The sequence below is a fragment of the Rhinolophus ferrumequinum genome, chromosome 20 (assembly GCF_004115265.2).
Source record: "Rhinolophus ferrumequinum isolate MPI-CBG mRhiFer1 chromosome 20, mRhiFer1_v1.p, whole genome shotgun sequence".
NCBI lineage: Eukaryota > Metazoa > Chordata > Mammalia > Chiroptera > Rhinolophidae > Rhinolophus > Rhinolophus ferrumequinum.
In genome coordinates this window covers 28,946,675-28,965,619 of record NC_046303.1, presented here as the reverse complement: position 1 = coordinate 28,965,619, position 18,945 = coordinate 28,946,675, and the positions used below count along the sequence as shown (strand labels likewise).

The 18,945-nt window shown below is 39.9% G+C and overlaps 1 protein-coding gene and 1 long non-coding RNA gene across 3 annotated transcripts in view; one reads left to right on the top strand and one right to left on the bottom strand.

Annotated features, from left to right (window-relative positions):
• The window catches only part of UMAD1 (UBAP1-MVB12-associated (UMA) domain containing 1), a 172,277-nt gene extending 169,035 nt beyond the window's left edge, over window positions 1-3,242 (top strand). The window contains exons 3-4 of one of the 2 annotated variants that reach the window (XM_033088054.1): window positions 1,344-1,558; window positions 2,049-3,242. In XM_033088054.1, the coding sequence (XP_032943945.1) occupies window positions 1,344-1,558; window positions 2,049-2,061 (228 nt within the window). In that variant the 3' untranslated portion in view covers window positions 2,062-3,242. Of the gene's footprint in view, window positions 1-1,343 lie in introns of both variants that reach the window. The other variant, XM_033088052.1, reaches the window with a different exon arrangement.
• LOC117012124 (uncharacterized) overlaps window positions 1-18,945 on the bottom strand; it is a 166,120-nt gene that overhangs the window by 83,722 nt on the left and 63,453 nt on the right. The gene's annotated exons all lie outside the window — the stretch shown is intronic.

Here is an 18,945-nt window from a genome sequence, read left to right as displayed (position 1 = left end):
AAGCATTATAATGTACACCCCGTACAGGCAAAATCCCGTCTGCTTTCATCCAGTCAGCAAATATTTATTGAGCACCAGGCACTGATCTGGGCATTTGGGATACAGCAGTGAACACGAGAGACAAAAACTCCTTAAGCTTCTAAGGGAAGATAATCAGAATAAATTCTATGATATATAACAAGGTGCTAATGACTCTGGAGAGGAAAAAAGCAGGAGAGGAAGAGAGGGGATGTGGAGTGGAGGAGGGGAGGTGGGCAGGACACCGTTTAAGTACACTGGGCCAACACTTGGAAGGGGATGAGGGGAAGCCCAGTGAGTATGTGGGAGAAGAGCCTCCTGGGCAGCAGGAAAGGAAAGCCAAGGACTGAGGCAGCAGTGGGCTGCAGTGCATGAGCGCCGGCAAGGAGGCGGTCGGGCTGAGAGGAGGGAGCCAGGGACACCAGCTAGGGATGAGTTCGGACAGGCCCCCAGGGCCTCCTGGGCCTCTGTAAAGACTCTGAAGATTTTTCTGCACGATACCAGGTGGGATAGGGGAGCAAATTTTTGCCTGAACTGATTTTAGTTAGGTTTGAGCCACTTTGGGGCTTGCGTAGAGTGCTGCTATAAACACCTAGCACACGTCTTTTGGTAAACGACTGTATGCATGGTATACCAACGTTAAAGAAATTGAATAAGACATATCAATCCTTACTGGAATAACTTACATAACACGTTAGTTCCAGTGAAAGTCAGGCAGTCAGTCTATACTCAGGGTACACAGTCGAGGTAAATTCTTAAGTATCTATTAGGGTAAGGCAGTGAAGTAGGCAAGGCAGAGAATCCAAAGAAAGGTCAAATACACTGCTTGTCCTCAAGGATGCTGAAGTCTAGTTGGGGACATGATGAGTGCATATGAAACAGCAACTAGCAAGGACACGAAGGAAATGCCAAATAATATACTAGGCGATTTGCCCTATAATCATTCTGACGTGGGCAAAGTCCCTTTGGACTGTTAATATAAGATTTCACAGGGAATCTGGTAATCCTGTAGAACCTGAAAGGACACGTCAGATTGAGAAAAGCCGAGGCAGATTTTGTAGACATTATCTGGGCTAGGGAAATAGCCAGAATGCCAGTGTGTATTGAAGGGGGCCTGAGAGAGGGTCGGGTTTAGGACTCACAGGAAAGCCTAGTAGATCTTTTGATGTATTTCTTAAGTAAAGCAAATAGCTACATTCTAATCTGAGAAATGGGGGAGGATATAAAATATTCCCAATCATTTTGATATATCCGTGTCACATTTACCATTACTAAACCTCCCAGTCTGTAAGGTCTAAATGATTTAAATATATATGTATTTTTAGACTGGCCAAGAAAACGCATCCAGTGTGACTGTAGCAGGCTCCGAGGCGGAAAATAAGGCAGGCCAGACTCTGGAAAACAGCTCGTTAATGGCCGAGCTTCTGAGCGACGTGCCTTTCACCTTGGCGCCACATGTGCTGGCCGTGCAGGGTACCGTCAGTGACCTTCCTGACCATTTACTCTCCTATGATGTCAGCGAAAACTTATCGCGGTTCTGGTATGATTTCAGTCTTGAAAATTCAGTACTCTGTGATTCATAATTTGTATGTTTGTTTGCACCGTCAGAGCTTTAAAACAAAAGTTTGCCTGTTTTCTTTAACCTGTTTGGTGTTCTTTGCCATGTCACGGTTTGGAGGCCCTCGGGAGAGCAAAGATCATAAAGCAAAGAAAATAACATTACGTGCATCGCTCTATTTTTTTAGAATTAAGTATATTTGTATAAAAATTGAACTTAAGTTATACTTCCTTTCCCTCACATAATAAATATAAAAATTAGGCAATCAGGGTTTTAGGAAAGGAGGAGATTGCTGCAACTGGGCTCTCAGAATATAACACCTCCAATTTAATCTCCGAAGCACTGTGAGAAAGAACTGGGGCATTTTTCTTAGTACTGCCAAGTCTGAAGTCTGCCCTCAGCCTGAGTAGGAGTTCTCTTCTCTGGTTTGGAGGAAGCTTGAATTAATGTACTTCTCTTTCTTCTTCCAAAGTGCGTATGAATGAATTCAGATAAGAAATTGTTGCCGGTTAGCTTAATTTCTTCACTCTTGATTTAGACATTGACGTGGAAATTGAAAACTCTTCCTAAGAAGTAGTGGGAGTTTGCTGACATAAGGATGCTATAACACTGCTCTGGACGCTGTTTCTCTGAGTGACACATTTCAGTTTCCCTACACCCACGGCAGTCCTTCCCACCTGGAGGGATCCTGCGTCCCTGCCTTTGTTTTCCGCCTTGCTGCTACTTCAGCGTGAGCTTGCTCATGAGCTTTCCAAAGATCTTCCCCACTCCTGCCTTAGTTGGCATTTGCTCTCCTTCCCACGTACGTTCCCAGTATATGCAGAGATCCACATTTCTTGTCAACCTCTCTGCTCCTGAAGAAAAGCATCTCATGACGACACATTTTATTGCTGATGATACCGTTATTTAGAAATTTGTGGGCCACAATACAGATGGAAATGTTTTATTGCTAGAAAAACTGAAATCAACTAATTTCTAATCAGAGTGTAGGCAGAATACCTAGATATGACTTTTAGTTCTTGAATATCCAGTATTTATTCCAACTAAAACAGAAAAGAACTGCCATTGGTCAATAAACTGCCAAGGGAGGAGGTAAACTGTATTTTCTGTGCCATGTAAAATTTAAATTACATTTGTTCTGAATAGTAGCAATACGATTTATTAACTGTGCCAAATTTTAAGTATATGTTTCACAAAGATAGAGTGCTATAGCAAAACTAAACACTGTGCATAAGGGTACATGAATTATTCAAGTTTTAATGTGTTATGCATGTTTGTTTAATAAATGTGACATGGTGTTGAAAAAAACTGCTACATTATTTAAAAGATAAAGGAACATTTCTATTAACAAAAACAGGCTTCATTTACAAATAATGTTACCATATGAAGTGAATGATTAAATTATATCTCTACAGTTTTCATAAAGCATCAGTCTAGCAAATATGACTTATTACTGACACAAATGTGAACATTTTATAGCAGTTTTTGTGAAAGCACATCCTTTTCAATATCCATGTTAATGTACCTTACACCTAAATGTAAGCATCTCATCAATTTATCTAATATATGTTAAATTTTGTCTTAAATAGTTATACATTTCATTTATATTTATGTCTACCATGTTATAAATATGCTTATATGTATTTTCATTTGCCTACAAAAATTGTTATATTTAAATAAATGTAAATTAAAATAAAATGACATTTTGATTAATTTCAGATCCAGAAAAATGGTTTTCTTTGCATTATTCATGTCTGAATGCAAGTTATTGATTCTTTGGGAGGCAAATATTTAAGTAAATAGTTTGCGTAGTGCAGCGAAAAGTATGAAATGTCTTATATGTATGTTTTAAGAAATAACCTTGGCAATGGTAAGATTGCTCACTAGCTCTGGCTTAATAGGACTGGAGAGATTTGGGAGAACGTACATGCACATCTCTCTATAGAGCCCATCACAAAATTTAGTAAGCACCATTGTTAATAACCTATTTTTAACAAAAATATTGTGAACATGGCCATTTTCATTTTCTTATTCTGTATGTAAATCAATGTTACCATTTTAAAACTGGAAGAAACATTAGAAATCAACTAGCTAACTCCATTTTACCCAAGAGAAACTTGAAGCCTAGAACGGTTAAATGACTTAAGTTACCTAATTAATGATATATAAATGTTTAATAGTGTTAATAATGAGGATATAAATTATAACAAAGCTGAATGCTCTGGGAGGACAGGGTTCAGGCATTTCAGGCAGACAGACGGGTGTGTCATGGCCGCCTCACTTACAAGCTGTGGGACTTTGAGTCAGTCCCCTAACTGCTGGTGCCCTTAGTTTCCTCGCTTGTTAAATAGTAATTGTATGCACCTTGCAGGCCTGTGTTAGGTATTAGGTAGTGTGTGTCAAATGCCTAGCAGTATAAAGTTTGACACATCAGAGGTGTTCTGGGAAAGGAAACCGTTGTTGTAATTCTCATTACTAACCACACACATACAATAGTCTAATGAAATGCAAAATGCATATTAACTGAACTGCTTAAAGGGTAATATAAAAAATAGCTACCCGCATTTATTGTAGATCCCTCCTGCCCCATTAGTTTTTTCCATATTAAGTGCCTCACTGTGAAAAATATTCCTAAAACACGTTGCTTGACTCTTCTGCAATTCCTTAGTTAAGAATTCCATAGGGAACACTTTTTTATCCCTATTAGTAAGCATCATGTTTTTTTCCTTAATATAAATTATCATTATAAAGTACTATAGGTATAGAATGTACAAATGATTTTACTGAATCTTATTTTTATCCCTAAAATATATGCAGGAAGTTGCATGTATTTTTTTTTTTTCCTTCAGCTTTTTAGAATGGTATTTGCCTCCTTTCCTAAAAACAGAATTAGAGAGGCAATTCTGACCAATTTATTATTCTGGTTAATTAAATTTAGATTAACTGAACTTTTAAAATTATAATCATTAAATGTTAACAAAAGCGCATTTCTTGTTAACAAATCTAAAAACCCCACAATCGTTTTTTTTTTAAGCAAACATTCATTGACACTATCACTTTTTTCCCTTTCTCGGAGTAAAATGATAAATTGAAAACAGTAGGAAAGAAAAATCTTCTGAAATTCTGAGAGACCCAATTTCTTATCATTGGAAAGGACAGATATAGATTCTCAAAGAAATAATCTCATCCTTGTTCTAACACAGTGGTACATCAGACCTTACCCCCTTACCTCTCATGATAACAATTGATCAATAAATGTATGCTGCTCTCAGTAATCTAGCAAAGAGTATGTTGCCTTCAGAGATTAAGACGTTGTCTTATTAATCATGTCATTAATAACATTCACTTGAAATTGAAGTGTACTGGATAGGTGGGTGAAGGAATTTACATCTTTTAAAGCCATTGAGAAATACAGGTTTGTGGACACTGTCTTTTGAGCACTTGTGTTTTATTACTAAGACCACAACCTAAGTATTATTGGGAAATCCAAAGCTCTCAGAATAGGTCTGACTCCATTCATACTACAGTGGCCTGAAAGATAAAGTATTCTTATGTGTCAGGGAAGTGACTCTATGCCACATGGTTTGGTGGATGGGTGTGGGTGAAAGAGAGAAAGAAAGATATGTTATTGATTGATACAGAGGAACTCTGCCACAATCTGGCAATATGTGAATGATCTTTTTTAATTTAAATAAGCAAACAATTATTTAAATAAATAATTTTAGAGTAGTTTTAGATTTATAGAAAAGTTACAAAGTAGTGCAGAGTTCCTGTATACCTCTCACCCAGTTTCCCCTGTGTGCTACAACTAAGGAACCATCGTTGGGACCAACTATTAACTAAAGTCCACGCTCCATCCAGATTTCACCTTTTCCTTCCCCCTATGTCTTTTTTCTCTTCCAGCATCCTCTTCAGTATAACACATTGTATTTAGTCATCACGTCTCCTCAGGGTCCTTCAGGCTGTGACATTTCCTCAGACTATTTTTGTTTTTGGTGACCATAACAGTTTTGGAGCTAGAGGATGGTCAGATAGTTTGTCGATGTCCCTCAACCGGGGTTTATCTGATGTTTACACATGGATAACTATAGTTATGAGTTTTGAGAATAAGAATACAAGGGTGAAGTGCCCTTCGATGAGGTCACATCATATCAAGGGTACATGCTCTCAACCTGACATTACTGCTGATATTAACCTTTATCACCTGGTTGAGGGAGTGTCCACCTGGTTTGTCCACTGTAAAGTAACTCTCCCCCACCCTTTTGTATACGCTCTTCTTTGGAATTAAATCACAAAGCCCATATTCAAAGAGTCGGGAATTAAGCTCTACCTCCTTGAAGGGTAAGTAGCTACATAAATGATTTGGAATTCTTCTATAGGAGTCACATGGCTCTTCTCCCCAATTTAGTTCTCATCATTTACTAAACTATACTGGGACTCCCAATCTAAAATCAGTGGTGACCAAACAAGAGACATATTTACATTTTTATGAAAGTTAATAAAGAGAATGTAAAACATTTTACAGGATGAATACCATTTGATGTTGGATGTGATAATATATTCTATAATTTCCTCCAAATGTATCTTCCTGTAAATGTCAGCTGTATTTCTCCTTAACTTGCCATGAGGACAATTGTATGCACAGTAGACCTTTCCTGGAGGGCTGTGTGTGTTGCATCCTACGCGTGGCCCTCTTATATTCTTGGCTTGTCCCTGCCTCATTCCCGTAATGATTGTCCCTTACACGGAATGTCATTCATCAGCAAGTGGTATACAGGCAAGGTTATAGTGTCATCATTTTCCTCTTTAAAGAACCAAGACAACTCATGATAGAAAGAGCTCTTCTCTACAATAGACGAGACTTTTTTAAGTAATAGCAAAAACAAAGTTGTAGCTCCTTAAGTTTCTAAAGAAAGAAATGTTTCATTTTCAGCCTCTAAGACACAGTTTTAAGAAGCAGCAATAAGGAAACGCAGTCTTCTTTCAGAGGGGGGAAGTGCCCAAGAAACTCTTCTTCGTACTTTTGAATAACCGAAACTCAACTGTGTGTTAAAACATGAAGCTGATCTCATCCAATTTCCGTTGGGGGTGTAGGGGAGGGGGAAGCAAAAAGCATTTTGTTTTGTCCTTGGAAGTAACCTGAATATAGTTTTTTGTCAAGAATTTCCCCAGTCCCAATTTTCACCCCTACGAAGGGAATAAATTCCTTACAATCAGAGGTAAGGCAAAGGATAATTGCATCCAGAACAACCCATCAGTACACTAACTCTGAACCAGCCTACAGACAGCTTGTTAGTTACAACCCAGGCTAGAGAGGGAGTCAGACAATAGGCCATTTCAGAGGTCAGTTAAGGAGACGACCTCCCACTTAGGACTGCTGCCAGGGACGGACAATCCAGTGTCTGATCTCTGGGGGCTGCAGCTGCCAAGTGTGCCCCTTGTGTGGCCACAGGTGTTGGCTATGACTCTGAGACACATGGAGGAAGGAACAGGGTAACGTCAGTTTCATTGTGCGTATGTGTGTTTATGTGTATGGTTTCTCTTTTGTTTTTTGAAAAAGTGCATAATTTATTTTGTTTCAAAATTAATGTATTTCTGCATAATGGCAAGGAGCGTTTGGGAGGCCAACAAAAAGAAGCTTTTGTTCATGACCAAGAGCAAAACAAAGCCAAATTTTTATACCTACAGGGTATGGTATACTATACTCAAAAGTCTGTGTGTGGTATTGTTAGCTTAGTCATTTGAACAGGCCTTCTCAGGACCAAAAAGAAAGAAATGGATGCCGCAGAGCACACAGGCAGTTGGTCTAAGATAAAGCCTCTATCCTCGTCCTCTCCCTATACGATCTCTCCCCATTCCCTCATCCTTGTTTTAGAACGTCACGAGAATTTGTGTTTAGCAATATGTATTTCTGAGCATGGAACAGACTGTCTAGTTTTCTATCTCACACTACGCCAGCTTTAACCATCAGCTAACACACCTTGAAACAGTTAACACTAAGCTCTCCTCTTCCCCTTGCAGGAGACTTAGCTCCTGTTTGTGAGGCAAATCGAGAAGGGTCTACCTCAGATAGGTATTTGACATTCCTCACCCTAAAGGTATGGGCGGCTGTAGAAAGGAAGATGATTAAGAGATGAGATTACCGCTGGTACCAACTAGAAGCAGACAGAAGTCAATAGCATTTAAAAAAAAATATATGTCTATACCTCCATAATTAAATGTATACTTCTTCCTTGTTTTACCTACCTCATAGCCTGAAATTAGAAATTGAATTTAATGGCAGAGGAAGGACTCTTCAGATTTCATCTTCTTACTGAATCTCTTCTAAGGAGAAATGCTTGACTAATTAGGCCAATATTTCTCCACCTTTTAAAGCCTGTGTGCCCGACGATGCTTTTTTTCACTGTGTGCTCTATATATTCCTCCCGCCAAGAAGATATTTGACAGGTTTTACTTTGTATATTCTATAACAAAGGCAAAAGGTACATCAAATATGCTTTTTCAGCACACAGCCACCACCAGTTTCCCTTAAGAATCTACGCTCTCTTGGTTTTCTATCAGACTTATGCTTAGCACATAATAAATCCTCAATCAAGATCTATTGAATGAGTGAATGACCAGTGAAATAAATCATTAAATTATAAATGAGACTCCAAAAGCAAAGGAATAGAATTTCAAAATGTTGGTAGTTTGTCGGGCCCCAGTAAGTTCCCCAAATTACTGTGCTGTGTTTACGCGGCTGAAAATAATGCTTAGCTTACCAAGCCTCTACAAATTGTGCCTTGGGTCTGTTTTGGGTGTTCTCTCTGTTTTCCAGGTTGTGTTTTCCTCTGCCCATAATGACTACGTATGTCCTCATGATGAGTGAGAACGGATTCTAGCCAATACAGTGTATTTTGGTGCTGTGGATTAACTCGTTTGAGGTTTTATCAAGCTCAAAGGTTCCCTTGCGTGTTCTTGGTTCTGTTTGCATATAGTCCTGTCCCCGAATTTATTAATCCTATTTGGCCTGTCCTTGAAAAATGTTTTCCTTTCTCTTATGCTTTCCTTCAAGCCCAGTTGGGTATTTTAAAGGACTTTATTTGAGAAAAAGACATTGTTTTTCTAGGAGCAGTAGTGCCACCTTTCTACTTGTACTCTTCTACTAGCTCTGTCTTCCATTTCCTACTCAACCAAGTCTCTTCCCTGGTCATATAAACATGTTTAGAGCTTTCCCCTCCAACTCCAACTATAAGCTTTTTCCTTCTTTTTAGAGGTAAGCTTCTTGAGAGAGTGGTCTATATTTGTATCTCCACTTTTTTTTATTTTCTATAAACTCCTCCACCTTCTGTGATCTGATGTCCCATCCCTGGTTAGAACCGACACTGAACTGGTTCATACGGGAGCCACCCCCAACCTGCCAAATGCCTTATCTCGATTTCTTTGAGGCAGTTACCACTATTGATTATTTCCACTCTCCTGAAATTGTCTTCGTCTTTGATTGCTGTGACACTGATTTTCTGGTTTTCATTCCATCTCAGACCGTTAGGGACTTTTTTTCCTTACTCTACTCCTAAAATGTTGGTGTTCCCCCAAATTCTAGAGTCTTTGTCTCTCTTCCCTTTCCGTCTTCTCCCTGAACAATCACATTCATGCCTATCTGCCACTGTTGATGCCCAAATCTATCTCTAGCCCAGAACTCTCTCAAGGGCCATATCCACAATTCGCTCTCAGACATCGCTCCGGACTCTTACTCTTAGCTTCTCTAATAGATCATGGTAGCTGTTGTTTTTATTTGCTTCTCACTCTTTCTCATCCCCCCTCCTTCGTTCCCCTTTTCTTTGGGGAATTTCTCCTTCACTCCTGGAAATACGGTCCTGATGGGAAATAGCATACATATTCCCTATCCTGCACCCCAAGGGACAGAGACATAATCTGACCTGGTTCACTCAGCATCCCTCAATCAGCTGGTACTTGATAGTAAGGAAAAAACAGTGCCTCTTTTGCTGGTGTACAGCCAACAGCCACCATCCCCTCCATGTTTAAAGTCCTGCCCATATCATTTGAAGCCCTGGATTCCCCAAGCAGGAAATCTAGGAGTTTATCCATTCTTCCTTTACTCACCTCCATACTGATGATAAACTTCGGTTAACGATATATCTTAAAGGCTTGTCTCTTAAATGTGTACTCTCTTCTCCATACCGGCTGCCCCTTCTTCAGTCCAGGCCTTAATCATTTCTCCTGATCGCCCTGTCTCCAGGTTAGCCACCCTCCCGTCCATCCTCTATGCTAAAGCCAGCAGACCTTGTTAAAAAAAACACTGACTCCTTCCATAGCTCTCTGCTATCTTCTAGAGAACTGAAGACAGATAGGGGCCCCCACCTGCTCTCCAGCTTCACCTCATGATATTTCTAGTCACGTCCTCTGTGTTCTTGCCCTATTGAGTCATGCCCGGCACTACGGAACACGCCACGCCTTCTTGCAGCATTTTTACATTCTGATCTTTGGGCCTGGAATGCACTGGCATTCCCTTCTTTTACTTTCTTCCTTTTTTGGTTTGTTTGCTTTTCCTGGTTGTTTTAGGGAATATAGTGACTATGACATTTACAATGTGAAGCAATTTCAGTCCTCTCCAAAGTCAGCCCAGCCTTCAATGCTCTGCAGATGTAAACCCACCGGGAGACTCAGGAAAGGCAGTTTGACTAGTAGGCACAAGACTTGCCATGAACCTTTACAACTCGCGCATCTGAATACCTTCGGTGCAAAACCACACACATTGCATGCGCAGCGACAGTGCATTCATACTGTTCTCAGGAGTCATCGGTAGGCAACTTGCATGAAACACCAGAAACAAAGCAGAATGGAGCTCACAAGAGGGGCTGAAAAATGAACCTATCCTTGCAAACCGCACATCGTAATGGAAGAAGAGATCGTTTTTAAAAGTAGTAAGTGCACTACAGAAGCTGCGTTCGTTCCGGCCATCTCAAGTGACCCAATCGGAGGCTGAATTCTTTCTCGAGGCTTCCTCCGGGTATCGCCTCCTCTGGGAAGCTTTGCTTATTCCTCCTAAGCTGACTGGATGTCCTTCCCTGTTCTGAGTATCCTGTGCTCTCCTCTTTGTCTGGACCCACAGTATTATAATTGTTTGTTTACCTGAATGGATCCTAACACACACCGGCATGTTTACCATGATGCTTGACACAGGGTGTGGGCTCAGTAAAAGTGCGTTGAATGGGCACATGATTGAGTCACCATGGATTCAAGGAAATGTATGAGGGTTCTTGTCCCTTCTACATTGGAGTTTGCCCTTGAGTCTGTGTTGGTAACCTTGAGGCAACCTTTTAGATGTTCATACTAGAATATGCTACCTTTCCTAAATGCTCCCAAACATCTTGTAGCCTAAATAATTTAGTGTCTTAAAATTTTTGAAAGTAGCCGTGTACCTTTCGTTTGGTTACTTGTGCCAGTACTAATAAACAATATTTTGTATTTATTATAACCTTGTAGACAGTGTTAAGTCTTTAGATTAAATTTTGGGGGCATAAGTGATTATGAATCTATCTAGTGTTACTTGAGTTTTATTTTTTGTTTTCCTTAATGTAGACATAGAGGGAACTGTCTTCTGCCTTCTATTAAATCAACATTGATTAATGCTAATTAAATTACATGGCTCTTTTTAAATCGTGGATTTGTATAGATTTAAACATATACCATAAAAATGGAATGCCTGATGTTTTAATGGGATGTGGCATTTTGTTTTTATGTAACCTAACCTTACTGAAAGGTTTGGAAATATTAACCCTTTTGGTAGTGAGCCACATTTTTGAAGGATAAGCTCATTTTACTTTTGAGGGGGAAAAATAATTATTTGAGGAAAGAAGACCATGATGTTGATTTTTTTCATGCAATCAAAGCAGGTCCTAAAGTATTCTTTAATTGGTCCATTCATTTAGTTGCCAGTTTGCTGCATGAATTCAACTTTTTAATTTCTGTAATGGATTATGATTTTGTACAATATTAGTCAATCGACTTTCTAAACAGTATGGTCACCACATGAATTATTGCCCCCCTCTAAAGTTCCCCATTTTCATGGGTACTATCTTCCCCCAGATGCAAAAATGTAGATATACTACAGTTTCAACAAATGAGGAAACAATAGTACCCAATCTCTTAAAACATTCAGTCTATTAAAAAAGAAAAAATTCCTGTTTTATTGGTTAACAAAATTCTGCATTTTTGTTGCCTGAATAACAACTTGCAAATGCTTTATAACATCAAGAAGTAATAAAACCTTTCATTAGACAAGGTGTTCAGCAAAAAGAGTCTCCAGAACTCAACTCAAAAAGATGTTCTTAAGCTTTATTACCTTCCTCTTCTTGAGTAAAACACTGTATTAAATGAGTATCAAGGGTCAATAGTTTTTTGGGTTTTCTTCCCTAATTGAAAGACTATCTTGCTGAAACTCTCTCTGCTCATCTTAGGTTTACCACCCTAGTAATTTAAAGTGACTCTAAGTCTCTACACTTGGCAATGTACACCCATCAGAGAGTGATTGTAGGAATAACACCCTCGTTAAGCAGAGCAGTTGTCTCCTGGGTGTAGGTTATTTTCATTCAGGCTTTTCTAGCATTCTAGGAGATACACTGGAGGCACGAATTCTCTTTTCATGTTGATTGTGCCAAGGGCATCATTTTCTCATCTGTCACCACCCTGCAGGTGGGAGACCACTGGGCTGGCTCCTTCGTTGAGCTGGAGGACAGCAGAGACCCGTGTCCTTCAACCTGGGCCTGCTTTGTTAGGCGCGTCAAATAGAAAGTGCCAGGAATGTACCTGGCCTTTGACAAAATATAAAACACAAAAGGGCTCTATCTTTTCCACTTCTGATTGCAGAATAAAAAATAGCAGGCAGCAATAACAATATCAGGTTGACTACCAAAGACAGGTTTGATCATTATGAAATGCCAGGTAAGTGAGCCAGTTCAAATGGAAATCATGTAACAGGGTGAGTGGGAGGGCACGTGGCAGTTATTCCGAGGAACTCCATGAAATTTGTTGGGAGATAACATATGGTTTTTGAAAAAATGAACATGTATTCACCTTGCCTAGAGTGTGTGACATGAAACACAACAAGAGATGAAAAGCACGGGCGGGGGTGGGAGGAGCGGAACAAAATGAGAATCTAGAAATGAAGCCATATTCTCTTGTGACTAGCCTGGAAATAATAAGCTACTTACTCCCTTTCTGGCAGCACTCTCACTGTTGAACTTGATTTCCCATGGGGGCCCGGTCAGGACAACTTCTTTATTATGTACTTAGTCCCCACCGTCTTTCTAGGCCACGTAATTCCTCCATGGATGGTATTTCTCTTCCTTTCCGTCTACCGTTCTGCCTGTGCACGTTCCACCCACCGCCCAGAGCAGTTGTTTCTAGTGCCCTCCCCAACGTTCTCTGAGCCTGGAGTTCACGTACCGTCTCAGAACCCCCAACAAACTTCTGATGTTCTGATAGTTTCTTCCACCGGTTTTCTGAAGAAATTGTGTAGTGAATCTTGACTCTCTAAGATACATCAGGGCAAGCTGATAATTATTTTATGATCTAAAACATAGATCATATGTGAGCACTGCACACAGCAGATGCTCCTTGAATACCCGACTTCCAAACATTATTCCCGTTGTTGATCTGAAATGATTGACCATCCACATTTGTCTACAACATCTTCAGGGCTAAAGTAAGATTTGCTGTCACCACTGTCATCCAAGCTTTATCACCCTTCCCTCTTCCTTTTCTCCTGCTCCCTGTTTTAATGTGTTCTGCAATATATGCACCCTCCCTGCACCAGGTCCTCTACCAAAAATGTATCTCCCACCAGCTAAAAAGTTGGCCTGCTGGGCTCCTCTGCTGTGGGCAGACCGTTTACCACTCCTCTCTGCCTAACCTACCCTGTTCCTTGGAGGCAGAAGTTTATTTTTCTCACTTAGAAAACGGCACTCTTCCTGGCACCAGCCATGAGTCACTATAGGGAGCTTTTGTTTTGTACCTTTGTGAATGAAACGTTAGGTGCAAAGGATGAAAGTCAACACTATTTATGAATCAGCCTTCATCAGGCACCTGCCTTATGAAGTCCTCATCCAGCTAAGTACTCCTACACCTTTGGAGAAATCACACAGCCCAGTCCTAGAGAAATTTCTGATTTGATTGTACAACTATTTCATCATCACCAGAAATGCTTATTAAGCACCTCCTTTTCTTCTTCGTTATTTTCAACAATTTAATCATGTGGCACTTAGGCTTAGGTCTGAAGCATAGTATTTCTCCCCTAGGTGGTACGTAATCAGTTCTGAGTGGATGCATGGGAGGATGGACGCGCAAATGAAAATGGGGTGTTGTCCATCACGCTTGCAGATGCTCATGGACCCACGCGAGTGTTGTTGGATTTGAACAGCTCAGTAGGTCCCAACCATAGGGTGATGCCTGGGTCCCCACATGTGACCACAGTCCTCCTTGGAACAAAAGCCAGCTGATGGGGTGAAAGTGATGGGATGGTGCTTAGTGACAGCGGTGATAGTTTTAGCTCACATTTGCCGAGTTCTTCTTACGTACCATGTTCTTCTCACTGTCCTATGTGACTTAATTACATTATTTCACTTTACCTTTGAAAACCCAGTTATTGCCAAAAGGTGGAAACAACTCAACTGTCCATCAACAGGCGAATAGGTCAACAAGCAGAGGAATATACAATGGAAACAACAAAACGGAATGAAGTTCCGATCCATGCTAGTATATCCATGAACCTCGAAAAGATTATAATAAGTGAAATACGCCAGACACAAAAAAGCAACTATTATATTACTCCACTTGTGTGAAATATCCATAATAGGCAATTATAGAGACGGCAAGTAGATTAGAAGTTACCAGGAACTTTGAGGGATGTGGTGGAGGGAGAAGGAATCGCAATTATTGCTTAATGACTAGAGAGTTTGTTTGGGGTGATGAAAAATTTTGGAAATAGTGGTAATGGTTGCACAGCATTGTGAATATAATTGATGCCACTGAATTGTACGTTTAAAAATGGTTAACATGGCAAATTTCATGTTTTATATATATAATTTACCGCAATTACAAAATTCAGGGAGGAAACCCTATTAACTTAATTTGAAATGTGAGTATACGAGGCCTGTTTAAACAAATAGGAGTTATCCGTTCTAACAACGAGAAGGCTAGGAGGGTGATATGGCATTGGTTCGTAGTCTCAGTAACATCTAAGCCATCTTCTCTTTGACTCTCTTGGCTTTCCCTAATGATAGCAAGATGGCTGGTGCAACTCTTCATATTCCATGTTCACGGTGGGAAGAAGAGAAGAAGGGGCATCAACCCGATGTTTTTCTTGTATTAGGAAAAAACAAAAGCTTTCCTCACATCCCTAACACAGTTGCAGCTAGATCACTGGGCAGAACAGTGCTTCCGGTATCTCTAGCTGCAAGGCAAGGGAGGCAGAGGACATGAGTCTTTAGCTTTTCCAGCCTCTAGAGTGGAGGCAGCAAGGGGAGGGGCTGGAAGTGTCTGTGAAAGGGATGAACACTGTCTGGCACAATGACAAAAATGAGGAAGAGAAAGGTGAAATCCGAGTTTCTCAACCTGGCAGTTGATAGTTTGGACTGGATAACCCTTTCTTGCAAAGGGCTGTCCTGTGTATGGAGGATATTTAGAGCATCCCTGGCTTGTACCCATTAGATGCCAGACGTCTCCCACTTCCTAGTTGTGACACTCAAAAATGTCTCCGGTCACTGTCAAATGTTTGGGGGGGGGGGAGTGGCGAAATCACCCCCAGGTGAGAACCACTGGGTTAGATGATTGGCCAAAGTCATCGCTGAAAAGGGTGGAGCTGAATTTGGAACCCAGGACACCTGACTTTAGAGCCTTTCCTCTTAGCCATTCTGACTGGCTTATGCAGTTGAACGAATGGCCTTGTAGTTAACACGGGCTATGGATCAACTGAACTAACTTGCCATAGAATGAGTTAATGAGACACACAGGAGATGCTATGCTGACTAGCCACGTCTTTCCGGAGCACGTGTTACTTATCCATTACCCTTTTCAGTTGAAAAGTAATAGCTGGAATGTGACGGAGGAGCAGGGATCAAGTAGCTAGAACCAGACATTCTCAACAGGGCAAATTGCTTCTTGGGACAGCAAAAGATAGATATTAAATGGTCTTAGATATTAAATGGTTTGTGTCCCTCCAGAACTCAGCACTACCCAACAGTTCTGATCTCGGTATTTAATTTCTCTGTAAGGTAGTATTTAATTTATTTTTCTCTTTGAGGAAGCAATAAAAATTTTAAAAAGTTGAGAAACACTGTTGTAGCCCAAGGAACCAGGTGGAGCAAGGAGTATATTTCAGAAAAGGTGGGAAATCCTATTACCTAAAATGAGATGACAGATCTCTAGAACGTGGATGGTGAGTGGATTTTAGGGGTCCTCTGGAGTGTTTTCATCAGATACTGTTCCCGTCACTAGTCATTCCAGTTAAGACACTTTCATGTCTCTCTGTTCGTGAATATGTTTTTACATTTGTCTCTTTTTTTCATCTCATTAGTTTCATTGGTATATGCCTTTCAATTTACTTGTTGAAATTCGTTCGTGTCTTCCTTATTCAGAGGCATCTCTCTAATGCTTTCTTTAAGAAATAGAAGAGTCTGGAAATACACTCACAGTATTCAAATGTCTTTGAATACTGTTTTTTATCAGCTGATTGATTGCTTACATCATGGAATAATAAGTAAATAGAGGGAGGCAAAAAGTTTAAAAGCCATACAATTCAATATATCTAGGTTTAAGTCCTTAACTCTGGGCAAGTTATATAATCTCACTGAGCCTCCATTTACTTTTCTTTGAAATGGACACAATGTTTACTTCATAGTACTGAGATGACATTGAAAGGAGATATTACATGTCAACGGCTTAGCAGAGAGCCTAGAGCAAAGTAAGTTGCCAATATGTAACGACTACTGGCAACAGTATTTGTAAATAGTATTTCGTAAGGCCAATTTTTGAAGAAAAAAATAGCTAGTAATATGAGAATGAACTGACTCAACTCAAAGTGATAAAAAAAAAGTTCCTCTTCAATCAGTGGTTGGCTCAGGAGAGGAGGCCAGGATTGACTGTACACAAAAGGAACCAAGCCCTGGTTCTTGCCAAGCACAAAGCCAAGACGCCCAAAGTCCATCCAGGAGATAGGGAGCACTGGCCCGTCTCCCTGATATTCCTCCCTAGAGAGGATGCTGTCCACCACTTTTGGCAAATCACTTAACATCCATTTATTAATATACTCCTTTAGGAAGATGGTATCTGCCTTTCTCTCCTCGTGAAACTGTTTGTGGAGATCAAAGCAATTCTTACATTTATTATATATCCATTCCATGCAAGGCGGAAGAAGGTATGGTTCCTATCCATACAGAGTTTATATTTGATCCACTGACCATAGGATCTTTCTTATTTCTTTAAAACCCTTTGCTTAGTGCTTGACACACAGTAACCACTCAGAAAGTAACAACTGCTTATTTGTTACGTTATTCTCCAAAATATATCCACTTAAAAGGCAGTTTAACAATGTAATGCTGGCTGATGGCCTTAGGAAAGTGGGTACCCATTGTTGCCTGGGTACCTGAAGCAGGTGGTCTGGATGAAGCTGCACCCCTGGGCACACAATTCAGTTGTCTATTGATTCTGGATTATGGAAGTGTTCAGAGAATACTTGCTTTTATAATGGATCAGGTAGAGATGAAAATTACAGGGCTTCTGAAAGTAACTGTTGTTTCTATTTTTAATATCTCTTACTGAAAGTACGATTTAGCTAGGATTTCTTCTTTGAGCTACTAAAGCTGTAGATGGGGGTTGAGAGAGAGGGGATACGTAATTCTTTCTGAATCCTACATTTTTGACACTTTTTCCAAGCTGTTAAAATATCTGTGAGATAGTAGCATTAAGAAGATACAAGAAAATAATCCATCGCTGTATTTTATATTTATGGATTCATCTGGCTGCAAAGCAAATGGCCACGGAATAAAGCACTTTAATACTGACCATACTAGTTTAAAATCACTGTAATAACCACTAACAATGGCTGTATTTGCTAGGAAGTCACCTATTCTAGACTAAATTTTGGCCTAGAGAACTGCTAGTAATTCCTGTACATGAAGAGTCACAGGATAACCTTACAAAATATTCATAGCTAAGCACTGCATTTTGTCTTCTCTGACACTGTACCAGCTTTCTTCAAGAATTCCTTCTTGCTTACATGTGGCTGGTACAAATCCTCCCAGCATTCGGCTTGAAATTGTTGCTAGTCCTGTTTGACTTGCAACTCTTACTACTTTTAGCCATTATCTCAGAAATGCCACTGTATATCATATTCATCTCTTTACTTCAAATCAACCTAATGGACCTCTTCTCCCACCCCCTGTAGTATTAACTTTATTATTATTATTATTTTAACTGCAGGAATGGAATCATCTGACTATAACGTTGGAAGCACAAAAGTCATGAAATGTTAGGCCTGCATGCTCCCTACAACAATAAGTCCTCTTATGGCCCCTTTTGCTTACTCCAGTATTCATTAAAAGCCCAACTAGTCGTTCTCCAGTCTTCACAGGAAAAACATTAATTTTTGGATTCCTGGCTTTTTGCATGATTGTGTTCAAGTGTTTCTCTTACTTTGGAATTTCTGGTTCATTTTCTTTTTTCTTTCTATCTTATCCCCTTCATTCTAAGGCAGGGGAGGATTGCAGATGATTTACATTGAAGAAAAATATACAGCCCCAAATTGAAATTCCACGGGATTGAGGTAAATTTCTTTAGACCGTGGGGTGACATTCTTTCTCCATCCCTTTTGGTTTCTTGGATTTGGTAAGGAATTCTCACATCTCTGCTACTGTCCTTTGGGATCCAGCAGAATGAATAGAGATGCTCAGCAAATGTGTCTTAGTTAATGTAATAGTAAACGTTCCTTAACGTGTTTATTTTATTCCCAGGTCTTATCTCATTGATACACTATGCAGTGTGAGTTCTGCCTGGTGGATGCCAGTGTGTGGGTCGTATCTTCCTGGTTAGGACTCTCTATAGGCATGGTATCAACTGAGCCAGGGGCAATTATTATTTTCTCCTATAAAGCAGAACTTTACTGTAGCGCATAAGTACAAATATAAAGGAACATTCTGTTTCATTAAAAGTCACATAATAAAATAAACTTATAATCCACATTTTAAACACACATTTTAAAAAGTCACATATAGAGCTAGGACTGAAGAAATCCATATATCTAGGTACAATTAAATTCCTCACTAACATTTAGCTACTTTCAGTCACTGTATTCCAAACTCAATATTTCCCTG